Source organism: Parus major, chromosome 3, assembly GCF_001522545.3.
Source record: "Parus major isolate Abel chromosome 3, Parus_major1.1, whole genome shotgun sequence".
NCBI classification, from domain to species: domain Eukaryota; kingdom Metazoa; phylum Chordata; class Aves; order Passeriformes; family Paridae; genus Parus; species Parus major.
In genome coordinates this window covers 62,494,531-62,512,133 of record NC_031770.1, presented here as the reverse complement: position 1 = coordinate 62,512,133, position 17,603 = coordinate 62,494,531, and the positions used below count along the sequence as shown (strand labels likewise).

The window sequence follows — 17,603 nt, the reverse complement described above, 5'->3', positions numbered from 1 at the left end:
CAGCAAATATTTAAATCAAATCTGAATATTATACCAGGGGCTATTATAATAACTTACATAACTAACAGAATATTGTATCATATAACTTTCTGTAATCAACCAAAATAATCAGAACTAGGCCACATATGAACAGTGTTAATTTAAAGAATCTCTACTAACACTGCTTAATAAATTTTACAAGCAGACTTTTGTAATAGCATCCTTTTCTAAGATCTGCCTAAAAAAAAATAAAAAAAAATAAATTATTCCTTAACTTTCCAGTGAAGCAAGTACTGTTATTTCCCTTTGGAAAATTTCCCTTTGGAAAATTTCCCTTTGGTAAATATCAGCCACAGAGAATGTTTAAAACAATATGGACTCAGCTAAAGTCAGGTCCCTGAAATTTGTGAAAGTATCTCTCTTGTCTTCTTTCATCTTTTATGTGGAGGCATTCTTTAGACAAACTTGTATAATGTCAGCATCAAGACAGATTGAACAGTGAGATTACTGCTGTCTGTGCTTTGCCTGAAAGTCCAGCTTTCTTATTTCTGGGATAACACTCAGAGATATTTCAACCAGATATTTTGATGAAACAATGAAGACATTCTAAAATTAAAAGTCTCTACAATGTTGGTTATTCTAAAACATATCTATATTTTTTTCTATAAAAAACCAAAATGAAATACCAAGGTGAAATTTTGAAATGGTTTTTGGGCCTTAAAAATAAACCTTTATATTTTTTTAACTGTGATTTCAGTCCATTCAATATTAATATTATCCTTCTTGTGTGTCATTATCTAATAAAAAAATGCAACTCAAATGACTTACAGACTAAGCAGAAAGTTAAAAAATGAAATCCCAAGACCATTAGATTCATGTTTACAGTGTGACAATTATCTATACCATGAGTACCTTGTTTTTTATTCTACTTAGTGAAAATGGCAAGACAGCAGTCCAGGTCAGACTTTGCCAAATGTTTAATGATATATGTTATTTAGCCTAAAGGGTGAGAAATTAAAGGCTGTGTTTGGCAGCTCTGGGAATCTCACACACTTCATGTAGTATCTTGCACTGAAAGTGCAAACAAGCATTTTTTGTTTTGGCCACTGATAGTGAGAAGGTGTTGGGTTAAATCAGCTCTTGGTCTCATTTCAAATAGTTGTTCTGATGTCATTAGCTAACAGGACTACCTACTGGGTAAAAAAGTACTTATTGTATAAGAAAAGTCAGTCTTAAATAAGTGTTCTATATTCATTTGTTTAACACTTAAGCTGTACAAGAGGAGGAACAAGGTCAGGTTTGAATCACATGAAAACAGTTGGATTTTTGATGAAGCATTTGAAGCTACGTAAGAACTGTATTAATGAAATTATCTGGTTCTACTCTCAGCAAAAATTTGAAATGTCTTTTCTGCCATTCTAAATTAAACTTGGAAAACAGGCTTTATAGATATCTTGCTGGTTTTTATTTTAATTTTTTTTAACTTGCCTGCTATTCTGAGGGCCGCAAGGTTATTAATTATATATAGAGTATTTTTGTAAATTAGATTTTGATATGGGTTCAGAAATGAAATCCTGCATTTTACTGAACCGTAAATTGGTAAGGCTAAAAGAAGAATGTGGGTTTTGATTATAACATGTCTGTTTTTCATCTGGATAACAGTTTTTCCATTCAGACAGCAAAAACATTTCTGAATGTGCATATTCTGTGAGAAAAGAATATGTTGTGCAGGAAATAAAAGCAATGCCAGAAGTACTTGTTTTAGTTAAGAAAAACAGAATAATAATGCATGTTGTAGCTGGGAAAAATTCTTTCCAATCAGATAGTTACAGGTGTGTTATAAATAAGAAATTTACTTTCCATTAGGCAGAGAGCCCGGTTTATTTCCCATAAGAGAGAACACAGAGATTCTTTACCATATTTTGGACTGGACATTGCATGAATACACAACACACACATAATCTTAATCTGTCACAACATTACAGGCCAAGAGAGAGATCAAGATCAACAGGACTCTTCTAATGGAATTATCAAAATTTGCAATGTGTACCTTCCAGTTTATGCATCATGACGAAAGTAAAATTTGATTTCCCTATTTAATGTGAGTTCATTCTCCCTGAACAACAAGCAAACTAACTATTTTCCTTTAGACAAATTAGTGGACATTAGTCCTTCCAAATTTACATTTCAAGGGCATAAGAGACAACATCATTGTGAGTAATTTAAATAAGACAGTTTTGGTCTAGTTAGGTCAAGGTTTTTCAAACTGTGAAGCAACTGTATTATAAAGAAGTCAAACAGAATACAATATATTTCTTACATGTCTCAGATAATAAATTCAGAAAAAAAGGGGATTATTAGGACTTACCACTCTGTAAAGGAGCAGTTCCCTACGTTTCTGAAGCTATTGTTTGTATTCTTTCTCATTCAAAGGAGAAGTCAAATGTTCACATAAGTGTTTTAGATCGGCAGACCTGAGCTGTCATATCTGCCTGTGTCTTACTCAGGTTCTTCTGGCTAGATGAGCAGCTGGCAGACTGTGTTGCAAAGCCAGTCTACTGAGCATATGTCTTAGAAAGTGACTCAAAAACCAGATTAGCTGCAGCAGGATTCCTGGAAAGAGAATGGCTTGTGCTCATCCTCACCTCTGCTCTACATTAAAAAATTGCCTTGACGGAGTATGACCAGGAGTTATCCTATGGCTGAGTCAAAGTAAAGAAAGCAAGAGGTGTGTGGTGGTGGCATAAACAGGGGGAAGTTGGTATAGGATTAAAATACAGCTCATGCTGTACGAGTCTTGTCCTCACAGGATCTCTTAATCCCCTACAACATCCATTTACATTTCTGGCTTGCTTTAAACCTAGTATTCTCCTGGATATTTGTCCAGGTTTCTGAACATTAAGGAAGTATTATATCACATTAACATGTCAAGTATGAAATGCTAAGTGATTAAGGCTGCCTGGAAAATTTATAGGGAAATAGAGACCTTGATCTTCTTACTCCTGCTCTTGGTCTAGGAATGCTCCTCTGAGTCTGTGCACCTCCACAGACTGCCTTGGATCACTCTATCAGTGGTGATCCAAGAGAGATGAGAGATGATAATAGGAAAAATGGTTAAGACAAACCCTCCTACAATGCCATGGTTTTCCATTATCATTAATATTTAACCACTGATATTAGAGTCTGTAGGGTATTCACTTGCAACAAATTGATTTTCCTATTGCCACTTTCCACCAAAAAAAGCTGTCAGGCTACTCTCACAGTTCTTTCTGCCTTATTTTCATTACCAGAGCAGCCTAGCCCAAGATATCTATCTGCTTTCCTAGAGTTGTCATGTTTGTGTCCTTGCTGTTTGGTTTGTTTTATACCTCAGGGCTGCATATTGAAAAATGAGCTGACTCTTGGTTTTGGAGGATTTTGTTGATGTTGTCTAGAACAACTTGTTTTTTAAGATTTATTTTTAACTGACAGTTCAAGAGTACTTTATATAACAGGGAAAACCAAAAAGTAGAAGAGAGGAGGGAAGGGAGAAACTTTATCATGATGCAAATATAATAGAAGTAGCAAAGAAGTACAGACATTTCCAACATTTTAAAATTACTTTTAATAAGAGGAGTTGTTTCAGCTTCAATCTGAGATGCATGCCTTTAGGAATCACCAGTAATGATCCCAATCTTTCTGTTTCCCAGTTTGTCACTTAAACAATAGAAATGTTCTGGGAAATGTAAGTTATTGAAACAGCAATCTTGCATGATAGCACTGAAAACTAGTCTCTTTAAAGTACTATAAGTCCTAAAATCCCAGGAGAACAAATCTTCCATCGACAGTGCTGGAAAGAATAAAATTTCAGTCAAATGTAGATGAGGTACATCTGCTGCATTAATGCATTTCATCTTTAGGCACGTGTGGTGAAAGACCTGAAGAGCTTCCTCTCAATATCATCCTCAGCTTCTGACGTTTTCATGTGCTGTTCCCTGAAACTGTGGGATGGGAACATACAAATGAGGGAGAGTATGCTAACAAGCTTTCACTTTTAAAAATATCAGTTTTACATTTGCATATAGCTAAGGCAAAACACAGTGGAGCTTGGGCTGTCTTTATGGCAACACGAATTATTGACTCACAAAGGGCAACTGAGTGAAATCAGGCAGACTGAAGTTTATAGGATGTTAGAATGATTTTTCAGAATATTGATGTTAGTTTATGCAAAAAACGTTCACCACTCTGTATAAAAAATTGGAGCCCAAAAGTAGCACGTCTTACTGATGTTAATATTCGTTATAATTGAATCTTCAGTCAAAAGGCCTGTTATTGGTGAAAGCTGGCAAACTAATCTCCTGGGTCCAGATTCCATGCACATACTTTGAAAAGGGACTTAGTTGAGGTTCTTCTTATCTATGACTGAATTTTCAAAAGTACAATAATGGCCAAAAAGATATTTATATGTGTTATTAAATAAATGTGAAATAATAATAATTTAGAAAAGAATAAGATGACTATGGAAATCTAGAAAAGAAGAATTTTGGAGGAGAGATTCGTTGATAAAGGTAGGAGAGCAACAAAAATTAATTAGCTTTTGAAAAAATGGACTTTTCCCAGTGTGCCACTCAAATTAACATGGTGATTAAAGCAAAGGGCTAATGACTAACTTCTAGAGGCATAACATACTGAATCATCTTTGTTCCTTATGAAATACTGCTGATCACTGCTTTTGCTTTAATTATGACTTTGTAAAAGCACATTTTGGCAAATGATGTCTGCAGAGATAAGATGAAGAAGGGTAGATTGACACTAGAAGAACTATTCATTCTGGAATTGCATCTGAATAGAACAGCTCTGAGCATTCATTTGCACACATCTTTGTGCAGCGCAATAAAGTAATAGTTTGTCCCATGGGGAAATTTTTAGCCAATTAAACATGTGTTATGTGGATATGCAGGTGTTCAAGCATATTATGCTGACTGACAGGTGTGACTGTTTTCTGACATGATGCCAATATATATATGTGTTATACCTAACTTACAGTAACAACACAGGCCACCAATTACACTCTTTCCTCAGAAATCACAGCTGTTTCATAATTATTAAAACAGTAGTTTAACTGACTCCAGTTTTTGGTAGCAGGGGCTGAATAAATTACTGTTGTACTTGAACACAAGTAAGATCAATTAACGTAAATTTTAATCATAACTGCAATTGAAATGCCACGGTAGGTCCATCAATATGAATAATTTTGCAGGTTTGTTGCTATGTGAGACTTAAAAGAGTGTAATCTCAATTTTACCTTGAATAGATTACAAAGTTGCAACCAATAAGATTTTGATTAAATCCTGATAAGAATAAAAGTATTGACATTTTTAAAAAAAACGTGGGTGCAAGGTAGCACCATCAGTTTTATGTGCTTCAACTATGAGTACACTGAGTTGTTAGGTAGATAAACATAGAGATTTCACCTTACTGCTAAAATGTCTAGATTAAATATTTGCAATGGATCCTCCATCTAAATACAGTGGGAGTGGATATTCAATCAGTTATTAAGATCTACAAATTTCTTGTTTCTTTTTCTCACTTCTCTTTCAATATCAGATTCTTAAAAGAGAGGGAAAGCTGTTAATGAGTAATAAACAATACCAATATTCATTGATGTTTGTTTTCTGTTCTTGTTACTGAACCTAAACTATGTTCCCTGTTATAATTGAGTGAGAAATATAAATATCTCCAGGGAGACAAGTAATTACATTCTGACACAGATACAAGACAGATGAAACACTCTTTGCAGATGTTTATTTCTTTCCATCAGCCCTAAACTGAGACTAGGGTGAACAGTTTCAATGTAGATGCCTAACTTTAGACGTCTAAATTTGCATGAGGTAAAGTTGCTTAATGATTACATTAATCTGAGTATCTAAAAAAATGTTTAAAATTTATGAATTCAGTGAGAAGTCATGAGCTTGAGACGTTCATTTTATTTCTAATTTATTTCTGATGGATCATGTCTTATGTCACTGAAATATCTGCAACATGGAAAGTTCTGTCCATCACTAAACAGAGGTTGAAATGGACATAAATTATTTATACCCTTAACATAGTAGAGACAAGGCAAACAGAGGTCAAGCAAATTTAATTTACCTGATGTAGTCTTTTCATATAATTTTCTTTATTTAATATAAATTACCTGTTCATCAATATTCCTTGAAAATGCTGGGGACTTGTTATTTTAGCATGGGAAATCAAAGCTCACCAGTGCATGGGTAGCCATGTATTAAATTGAAAATATCTTTAGTCAGGAGTGGATTTATATTGAAAAACATCTTGTCTGCAGTTCAAGATTCCCGTAAAGTGTTCTTCAGTGAAATCACTTTATTTAGCTCACAATCTGATGCAGGATGACAATATTAACTACAGTCTGGAAGATCCTTTGGGCTCCATCTTGTGGCTACTTCGGTCATTGTTGCCTTTGAGAGAGCTGCCTGCCTTAAGCTGGTCAAAATACCAGGAAAAGTAGCACTGCTAGTTTCAACAGCATACTAGCATATGGCTATATTTACTGTTTTCTCGTATATAATACAGAATTTTTGACCCTATTTTAAGAAAATGGTTTTAAAAGCATTTATAATGGTTTGGCACTTTTTAATCCCTTTGTTTAGGACTAAAAGATATATTAAGAAGCTGTGTAATACACTTTGCAGTTATGGAATCAGATAATCTACTTTCTTATCCTGTGACACTTGTTGGAAAATGGAATAATGAAGCTGTGGCTCATCTTGAACCAGTGGCATCTGCAGCAGAGCAGAAATGAAATGCTACCATGACCATTTGCTTTATGGTTAAGATGGCTGACTTCCAATTTTTCTGGTCAATTACAAAACTAAGCAGTTCTGAAATCCCCTTGCTTTGTTTTTTTGTTTGTTTTCAGTTTGTAAAGCATCTTGATTTTTATATATATAGAAAAAGGATGCTGTTGTGCCTTAGCCAGTTTATTCCACACTCTGTATGCAGAGCAGCATTTTCCAAGTCATACAGGAATATAAGATACAAGGAGTACTAGAAGAAAATTGTTCTTTACTGAATTGAAAAATAGATGTAGTTTGGAGCTTGAATATACATGTCTTTCCCATTTTGTCCTTTTGTTTGATTTTAGTTGCACTCAGGTTATATACATTTTTTATACCACGCTACATTTATTGAAAAAATGTCTAAATGTGATCCCACGTATTCTCCTGTCAATTGATTTTGATGAAACTTGTCACATCAATGTGATTTTCATTTTGCTTTCTAAGACTAGTGAATGAATTTAAGAGCTAGGTGTCAGAGTGTTAATGCTGAAAATCAGAATGGGAGTGTTGCTGTTGACAGGCAACAAGCGCCTGCACCTCACTTACAAGTCCTCCTAACATCTGACTGTAGGCAGTCTACAGAGCAGATGAGACTCACAGAGGTCTTGAATTACAAGTGCTCTCAGAAGCAAGACAGAGTTTGTTCTCTGTCTCTTGTTCATTAGCTCTAAGGAGCCTGGAGAAACCAGCTCCCTGGCAGCTCAGGTTCTCAGTGCACTTTCAACAAGGAGAATGTTCCTACACGTACTCGTGAGAATGAGCAACCACGGGGATCATTCATTCAGGCTGAATCCTGTTTGGTCCACCAGAAACACAGATGTAGAAAATCTTTACAAATCAAGGCTTCTTGACACTGGAGAGGGAACTCACTAAGCTTACTTGCTTACTTACCCAACTCAGTCAGTGTCCTCTATAGTCAGAAATAAATAGGTTATGGGAGGTATGAATTGAAATAAGAAATTCCACTTCATGCAGAACTAGGAAAACTTGAAATTTTCTTTGATCTGGCTCTATTCTAAAGAAGGGATTTTTGTAACCTTCTGTAGTTACAAAACATTTTTGAAATATAAAAATACTCTTTTGGTTTATAGAAACAAAATAAATTGTTAATATTACTTTAATTTAAAAATGGCCATTCAATGTGAAAAAATGCTAAAATATTTAAGCATGGTATGTTTCTGTCTACTGTTTTCTGGAGATGCCCTGGAAATAATAAGATTTATATCACATCACCAGCACCTGGGTCTATTTTAATTTGTTTTACTCCTTGCTCACAGTGCTTTGAATTATTTGCAAGAGTTAAATTTTTTTGTATACTGGCAGTCAGATTTCCTCTTGGGAAATTTAGGAAGTGCCTTCCTCAAGCAAAGGTTTGCTGCCTCTTGCCCTTTTGGAATTGACAACATTTACACATTTCTGTGACAGCTTCTCTATCCCACACATGTTGAAAGAAGGCATAACATGATGCTGGAAGGTAAAGCTGACCATTTTCTAGGACTTTGGTCACAGACATATTTTGGTCACAAAGTCCTAGAGACCTAACCTTTGAAAGAGAAATAGTGAATGCCTAAATTTCATGCATTAATTGTGCCTCAAGGTTCCTGTTAGTATCACCCATATTCAGAGAAATCAGCACAATATGCAATCGTTCTCCATCTTAATTTTGTTCTTTTCTGTCTCTTGCCAGCTCCTTCAAGTCTGATTTATGCTATGCACAGAATGTACCATCAACTGAACGCGTCACTCCATCTTCTTCTCTTTTATGATGGCTTGTCACTCTGTATGGCTCATTATTCTTGTTTTTCTAGATGAGGGATGTGTCTTTGAATAAGACAAAATAATTGGAGAAAGCTTCATGTAGAGTACAGTGTCTGAGTGCTGTATGATTCACATGAGAAATGGTAAAGTGCTGTTTGAACAGGGCATGCTACTACCACAATATATTTTGGATAATGAGCCAGTCAATTTAGAGCACTGCCTGGCTACTTCTATTATTTTTGCAGCTGTGCAAAAAATATTGTATCCTTAAGCAAAACCAGTGAACATTACCCTTTTTTATTGCCAGTCAAAGGAATACACATACAGCCTAGAGAAATTTCTTGTGACAATAGAATAAGCAGAAATAAATAAAATCTTATCATATTAGGAATTAGCTAGTAACATGTAATATTTTTCATGTAGGGCCTGCAGAGAGAGGGAAGCTACATGAGAAAGCATGGCACCTAAAGCATGGTGTGTTCATTCTTAGGAAGAGGCCTTATTGCTTCTCTTCAGTATTTCAGTTTACTGCCTATCTACAAAAGGCAGGAACATCGCTGAACCAGTTTTCCTTAGTCCCTAAAGATTTCATTTTTCTAGTATTATTTTTCACTAGAATCACTACCCTCCTTGCTGACAATGTTTGTTATGATCTCAGAAAACCAGAGGGAGGTTTAATCCAAAGAAGTAAATAAAGGGATGATACCATAAGAACAACTAAAGCTGAATTTCACTTCATACTTCCACGTTTCTGTGAAATAGGTTGGTGGTATCCAGCAGGATGAGATACAGCCTGAGCCAGGTGCTTGAAAGTAGCCTACATGTACTTGTTGCAAAATCCTTTTAACTAAGAAATCAAAGGACTTTTTTTTTAAGAAAAAAGAAATATAGAAAAGAAAATGAAATGGAAAAATCGATCTAACTTCAAAGATTGTTCATGAAAAATGCATTTTTCAGTAAGTTTTATTGGGGAAGATTATGGTTAAGGGGGAAGAAAATCCTAACTGGTGAAAAATGTGCACTAGGTATTTAAAACAAATTCCCTTTGTGTTCTTCTGTAAATGAATGGGCCCATAATCTGTGACAAGGATGAGAAAAGTAGCACCCTTAACAATTACCTCATTCTTTTCTTTCTATTAAGGATGTAGCAGTTCATGTTTTTGAACACAGCAGACATTTTGACATCTGAAAACCAATGGCTTTAAGTGTAGCTGCCAGTTTTCTGATTCTCCCTGCTTCATGTGCTACCTTTCATGCCTCAGTTGTTGTAAATTAATATTTGGACAAAATACCCTGCTCAATACCTATAAAGAATAGTTGCTTTTGATAATTGAAATGAATTTTATTATTCTGTTTAAGACATGAAGTGAAATTTTGGCTTCAGTGGAGGGAATGGGAATTTTGCCACTAACATCAACACAGCCAAGATTTCACTCATGAGCTGATAAAACAGTTGAGACTATAATTTTTTTTTTTCCAATTCAGTTAACAGCTTTGTACAGGGATCATAGAAAAAAATTATAAATTAGTAGGATTAAAAATGTCTTCATGTATAGACAATAAAGGTTGGCTCTATTGTTCAATTATGTGAATCATAGAATTTCCAAATGGCAAAAGACATTCCTTATCCCCTCACCCCCCCACCAAATCTCCCATCAATAATAAAGGACTATTTTTTTCTCATTGAATAAAAAATAAATCTCAAATAATCCTAAGAATTATATGGATATGTTCTGAAAATGTTCCCATTGCTCTATTTAGTGAGAAAGACAAGTTTATTGTCTTTCTCACTAAAAGTGAGAAAGACAATAAACTCTCACTCTATTGTAAAACCCAGTACCCAGTAAAGTTGAATAGATTAAAAGAGATACCATATCAGTGCAGATATTTAATTGTTTATGCTGTTTGAATAAAATCAGAAAATTAGGAAGAAAAAGTTTTAGCTCAGCAAATCTTATTCCAAAATACAACACTATAAATAGATATTTAGGGTCTGATAAATACATTATATTTGTCCTCCAATAAAAATAATATTTTAGGTTCTGATTTAGGGAAAAGTTTTCCACTAATCTGTTAAAAAATCAGAGAATGGCTTCAGCAAAGGTTACATGCAAGCTCTGTATATATCTGAAAAGAGGAAATTAAATGTGCCTAGAAAAGCAACTTGTGCAAACAACAAGCAGCCAGGTCAGCATGCATGGTGCTCTGCCAGTTTTATTCTCTGACAAATCCTAATGTAGTAACACAGGCCTTTCATTTTCCTCCCAGCCAGAATGATGAAGTGTCTGATACTGGTCTGTATTGGCCTGTTTTGAAAAGGAGCTACCAATAGTGGAAATGACAAGAGTGTTATCACAGCAGGAGCAGATAAAGTTGGCTGATGGTAGCACACGAGGTGCTGTATGTCACCACAATGCTGTATATCATCACAATTGTATCTCTGAACGAAAGGAACATTTCTCACAGCAGTCACAGCCTGAAAGACCTTTCAGTCAAGGGAATAGATTGATTTACCTTTCTTCTCCCCCTCCTTTTTCACTGCAGCTGAAATAGAAACAAAAATACTGTGTCCTCAAAATTGCAGATAATAGCAGTATCAGTAAAAATAATTCAAACACCTATACGAGCCTTTGTGTACATATCTCAAACCACACTTATATTATGTCATAAAGAAATACATTTCTTTTCCAGATGAAGAAAATTTCCTCACAGACACCGAGCTCTGCTATTGATGAGAGCAAATTCCAGCTCTCTACATTCTCATGTGTAACTTTAGTCGTGGTCATCCTTCCTCCCAGACACTGCTAATGGGAGAGAGAGTCAGAGTGAACATTTCAAAATAACAATGAAGGAGAAGGATAGATTGAAATGGATAAAGTAGTAAGAGGAGTAATAGGGTAATAGGGAAAGATTATGAGACATCATCAATTTAAGAGAAATGTGTGCTTTTTTGCTACAAGAAATTTTAACATTAAAAATATGCATAAAGTAAGAAGTAAAAAACCGCCTGAATTTGTTTCCAAGCCTCTGACAAGTATCAAGATTTTTAAGACCTGGTAATCCAGCAATCCCACTTCCAAATCCCATAGCCTGAGTTTCGTGGGAAGGAAAATGAGAAAGAGACTGTAAGAAAACTGATACCTTAAAGTTTAGACCAAACTTTAAAAACCTGGAATTAGTTCCTCAATGGAAGCTGTGCTGTGTGCCCAATAGTCAGTCTGTGGATACAGAATAAAAGTTCCCTAAAACTTGGCCTAGTACTCCAGTAAGACCCTGCATATATCTACAGTGAGTCCTATGAAATCATAACAAAATTTTACTAAAAGGGATGAGGTGGCTAAAATGAGAGTTACCTGCATTTACAGATGACTGCTGCAACTCTGATGGAGATGAGCCAAGCTTTTTCTTAAATCCATTCAAAAATCCATGCACTACCCATTCCCCAGCCTACATTTATAGGATTGAAACTTCTAAAAATGTAGTTACAGATGTCACTTTATTTTGAAATGTCTGTTAGAAGTGGTCCTAGTAAGCTTCTGCCTTAGGCTAGCATTTGCAGGTAGAAGACAGAGGAATTAAGAGTCAGAGCCCAGACTTCCCCAAAAAAGGTGTTCAGCACGTGGCTGTCAGTATGAATGGATCTGATGTCACACTGGAACTGGAAATGAAACAAGTAGAACTCTGCCCTTCATTGGAAAACGTGCCCCAGTAAAGGACAGAAATCAAGGATCATGAGGTCAGAGGAGGCTAGACACTCCCTAGTAGTTTCAAATGTTTGTATTTTGTTTGGGTGCTGATCTCTGTCTCTTCAGTGTTGTTAAAATGATAAATCATTTTACTTCAAACTATTTGTACATTTGGATAAAATGGATCAAGAAGGATCTGATTAAACCTCAAATTACTAAAATGCTATTTATCAATTATCTGTGGCAAAAATATTCTGATTTCAAAGATTTTTAATGTTTTCTACCACTTAATCTCCATTGAGAAGTAGATAAATTTTAGGCATCTTGAGAATGTGCTCAAAAAAAAAAGGTTTCAGACTAGAATTGTGAAAAACTGGCAAGGCTTCCAGGATCTGGTCCTCTTTGCAATCATTTCACTTTTTTAGTTAATGTGTGTATCAAAGCTGGGCTGTGCACCTTTCACAAATTGTTGTTACAGCAGATTTAGTAGTTTTTACCCCCAGAGACTGCTACAAGAGCCTCAATGGCTTTGAAAGGCATACTTATATAGCCACTTGTGGTGTGTTGAAGTGAACCAAATCAACAGAAACCCCAAATATGGAGACTCTGGGAAGGGCTTATGGGTGAATGGGCAGTGCACTTCTGGGCTCCTCCTGACTTTGCTGCCATTTTATGGGATGTGGCTCACTGTGCTTCTGCTCCCCAGGCAGGGCCAGGCCTTGCTGTTTTATAGAATATATTGTTTCTATACATAATATATGCTATTATATCCTGTTGTGACATCTGTTGGAATTTTCACCTTGGCCACAGTCTTTCTGATGGAATATACTGTAAATACTCAACAAATCTCATGAGACAGAGGAGGCCTCATTCCGACCACTAGCCAGTAGCACTGCTCTGGTCAAATCCTGTTACTCAAAAAGTAAAATGACAAAGAATGAATGAAAAAGAGAAGAACACCATCCTTTACATTGCTCTTTCAGAAATGGGCAATGTGTCTGAATCTGAAAAGCAGCAAAAAGATGGATAGTTTACTCAGGGAACTTGGTTTGCCGGTGATAAAAGGCCAGATTACCTACTGAATAATGTATGGTAGCTAGGAAGGGAAGGACATGAAACAGAATGATGAACCAGAAAATGTGATGCTCCAATATAAGAGATGCTCTTGGCTTTTCACCCTGATTATTTGGAGAAAGAACAAATTCTTGAGTCAACTTGTTTTGCTCTGTACTTGGCGGGACTTGTCTTGCAGTTCTTGAATTAGGAATTTGCACACACAAAGCTATCCAAAGAGGACTCTATTAGCAACCTGAAACTACAGTCTGTCTTTTCTAGGCCTATCCAATTGCAACCATATTTTTTCAGATAACATAGATAGCATACAAATCAAAGCACATTTATCAAGAATATACATACCATATTCTGGAATTATAAACCTAGATGGACAACTGTCCCAGAAACCAGAAATTAACATTGTCATAGTTTAGGTTATGTGAAGAGATTAAAAAAATATTTAAAAGCCATGGAGGACCTTGTTCACATTTTCTTTATGTAAGGTGGGAAGATAAAGGTAAATTTCTAGTGGCAGAAAAGTCAGAAAACTGTGATAACATGATAAGTATTTTCAAGGAGGAAAAAAATAATTCAAGTTTAAGGCTGTTCTGTTGTTTTGGACTTTTATCAGAAACTTGAACCTTGATCACCAGTAGTCCTTCAGTCTCATACATAGTGGTGTTTTCAAATGACCTTTTTTCTGAGCTGTTGAGCAAACACAAACATTTCCATAACCGCGAAGATGTCTTGAAAGCAGCAAAAATCCTGAAAAGACTGGCTTCTTCTCAACTACAGTCCTTTCTATGTAGCTTTATGACCCAGCAATAGCCAGAAACATATATTTAGTTTAATAGAAGGTCATAGAAGTTACTTCTAAAAATTCTCCCTTTACTGTCTTATAAGAAGCAATTGATTTCCATACTGAAACACAAAGTTTAACTTTATTTCTACATTTGCAAAAATTAGTTATGAAAACTACATTTCCATAAAGATATCCAGTTTCTCTGTGTCATTTTTAAAGAGCCCTTGACTTAAATTTGTGTTTTTCAGTCTTATCATGATCATACTAATTAATCTCAAAGGGAATCTTGAATCTTTCCTATTTCACTTTGTATGAGAATTTTGTTGTTTTTCCTAGCCCACTCCAGTGCCACATTATCATTTAAGGGTTTTGTACACAACACTCTAGACAAGATGCAGCTTTGATTTATGCAATAGCTTTAGAATATTATGTGCATTTTTCCTAATGCATTATTCCTACAGGATTTGCATATGGAAGGAAGTTTTTCACTGACTTGTCTGCAGCAATACTTGCGTACATTCCTGAATTTAAATAGTGAATTTAGAGATAAATACTTCTTTAATATTTTCCCTCCACTACGTATTGCATTCTATTTATTGACTAAATTTTCTTTGACATCGTGCTGCTGTTCACCTTGTAAATTCAATGTATCACAGCTCCTTCTGATCCGGGATTCTTTAACTGATTTTGTCATCTGAAAATTTCATTTCATTGCTATTTCTATGTTATCCTGTTAATTAAAGAATATAACATGAGTCCAGACATGGAATCATAAGCAATTATTCTGTAAACAAGTAGCAAGATGAAAATTAATCAATTGCTCTCTGCTTCTTAACCAGATATTTATTCTCTTTAATACTGTAGGTCTTAGGCAGCAGCTACTTGGCTTCTGCACTTATTCTTATACTGAAACTTTAAAATGTCTATTTAAACCATTAAATAAATTTTATGCTTATTACTTTATTATTATATTGAAAACAGTTACTACTAAGATACAGATTCAATTTCTAGATACAATGCAGGCTGGAATTTAGTGTTTTTCCAGATATTTGGTTTTTTTCAGAATTTAATTATGAATTCAACAAATTTCTGATAGATTATTAAATTTCTGAGTAACCCTGGAGTAATTTAAGTGTATTTGCCCTGACACGGCAACTGTTTTGTCTGAAATTGATTGAAGTTTTGACTAAATTCTTATATTTATTTTGCCTATAAACATGTAAGCTGTGGTGAAACAAGATCAAATGCTAAATCATCCCATGTGTCAGGTACTCTGTGATAACTGTTCATATGCATGCTGTTATGCTGAAGTGAAAACCACCTCATGTAGACAGCTACAGCAAAGCATCTGGCATTCACTGAGCTGATATTGTCTTTGCCCATCTCACCATAAATTGTCCATCTGTTCAGAGCTTGAGAAGAAGACACTCTTTTAAAATATTTAAGAACCATATAAAGTGATATTTCTCTCTCAGACCTTTCTAGGAGATATTTTTTCTCCACCTTTCAGTCTTTTTGAGTTCAGAATTTCTCTTATCCATGTCAAGTGAAATCCTACTCATATTAAGAAACCACAGTTAAAAGAACCAGTATAGTGAGCATCAGAGAGCAGAATTTAGCCTTTCAGTGGGCTGGAGCATCTTTTATTTAGAAAGATTCTCATCCAGTAGAAGGAAAAACCTTTCCTGCCCTTTCCTCCTCTGGTCCAAATTTTAATGAACAGATTTGGAGCAATAACCTCTTATTCAATTATATTCATGCATTTTATCACTAATGGGCAAGAATGATGTTACAGTTGAACTCCCTCATAACCTGCCTATCCCTTTTGCCTTAATTTGTAAGACATAGCTGCTGATTTACTAAGATAAAATTTATTCACTAGATAACCCACAAAAAGTTTACGGTGTTTTTCTTTCTATTACCAGCAATGTCTAAATGAGAATACAAAAAGAAATTGTCTAGAAAGAAAGCGTGCAAACTGAGTTGAATGATCGGTATTCTCGCTGTGTGGATTATTAACCCCATGCTCTGGATCCTGCTATGACAGGGTTCATTTTTACAGTAGCCAGAAGGGAGCACATCCAGGACCCAGAGGTGATTCTAGACCACCTCACATCATTTTCTGGGGATGTAGAGATGGATTCCAGGTTGGGTAGGTGGTGGAGGGAGAGGTCATTTATTGCCTGGGGTTTCCAATTCTTTTATGAATTGCTTGTTTTCTTCTTGTACACTGCCATTCATATCATTGCTGTTATTGTTCATTGTCTTATTGCATTGCTGTTTCCAGAAAATTGTTCTTATTTCAACCCACGTCTGTCCCTTTTGGGTCTCCCCAAAACATTCTCTTCTCCAGGCTGAACAAACCCAACTTTCTCAGCTTGTCCCAAGGAGAAAGGGCTCCAAACTGAGAGGGAGTAGGTTTAGATTAGATATTTGGAAGCATTTATTTACTGTGAGTATGGTGAGGCTCTGGAATAAGTTGCCCAGAGAAATTGTAGATGACCTATCCCTGGAAGTGTTCAAAGTCAGGCTGAATTGGGCTTTAAGAAACTAGGTCTCATTTGATGTGTCCATGTCCATGCCAGGGAGAGTAGAACTAGATGACCCTTCCTAATCTAAACTATTCTATGTGTCAATGAGAAAATGACATTAAAAGAGAATAAGCCTGATTCTGTCAGCTCTTGATAAGCACATTGTCCCAGTCAGAGAGAAAACATGTTTCTGATCTAAAATAGTATGTGAAACAATAATATTGTATATCAAGAATTGTGATTTATTGCATAATCATGCAAAAATAAAATGTTAGACTCATTTCTTGGTCCCTCACTTCAAAGCAGACACTGAAGTACTAGAGTGAGTCCAGAGAAGGGCAATGGCACTGGTGAAGTGTCTGGAGCACAGGTTCTATGAGGAGCAGGTAAGGGAGCTGTGGATGTTTAGCCTGGATAAAAGGAGGCTCAGGAGAGACTTTTTTGCTCCCTACTGCTCCTTCCTGAAAGGAGGGTCTGGTCAGGTGGGGGTCGGCCTCTTCTCCCAGACAACCAGCAACAGGACAAGAGGACATAGCTTCAAACTGCACCTGGGGAGGTTCAGGTTGGACATCAGGAAGAATTCTTAACAGGAAGGGTTACTAAGCATTGGAATGTAGACATAGTTTCATTTAAAAACATATTTTTACTACTGAGACTATGTTTCTACATACTTATGCAGGTGCTACAGCGTATTTTCCTATCAAGCTATACATGAGGATAACTGCACATATTTGCCATAAAACATACGTCATCTTTGTATGTAACCTACATTTTGGAAATGAAATATAATTTAATTTTTGGAAATTAAAATTTTAACTCCTTCCCTTTCTAAAATGGTATTAATTCACATTATGTATGTTACTTTTGTTCTTTTTCTCTTGTTTTATTATGAAACTTCTTTCTATTGAAGAATTTTTCCAGAGGAGTGATGATTCAAAATGGGAATTTTATACATGCC

General features: G+C 35.5%; 1 protein-coding gene across 1 annotated transcript in view; it reads right to left on the bottom strand.

The window, feature by feature from the left end:
* The window catches only part of LOC107202466, a 65,770-nt gene that overhangs the window by 40,961 nt on the left and 7,206 nt on the right, over nucleotides 1-17,603 (bottom strand). Inside the window, exon 4 of the mRNA XM_019005882.2 lies at nucleotides 11,088-11,117. Within this exon, the coding sequence (XP_018861427.1) occupies nucleotides 11,088-11,117 (30 nt within the window). The remainder of the gene's footprint in view (nucleotides 1-11,087; nucleotides 11,118-17,603) is intronic.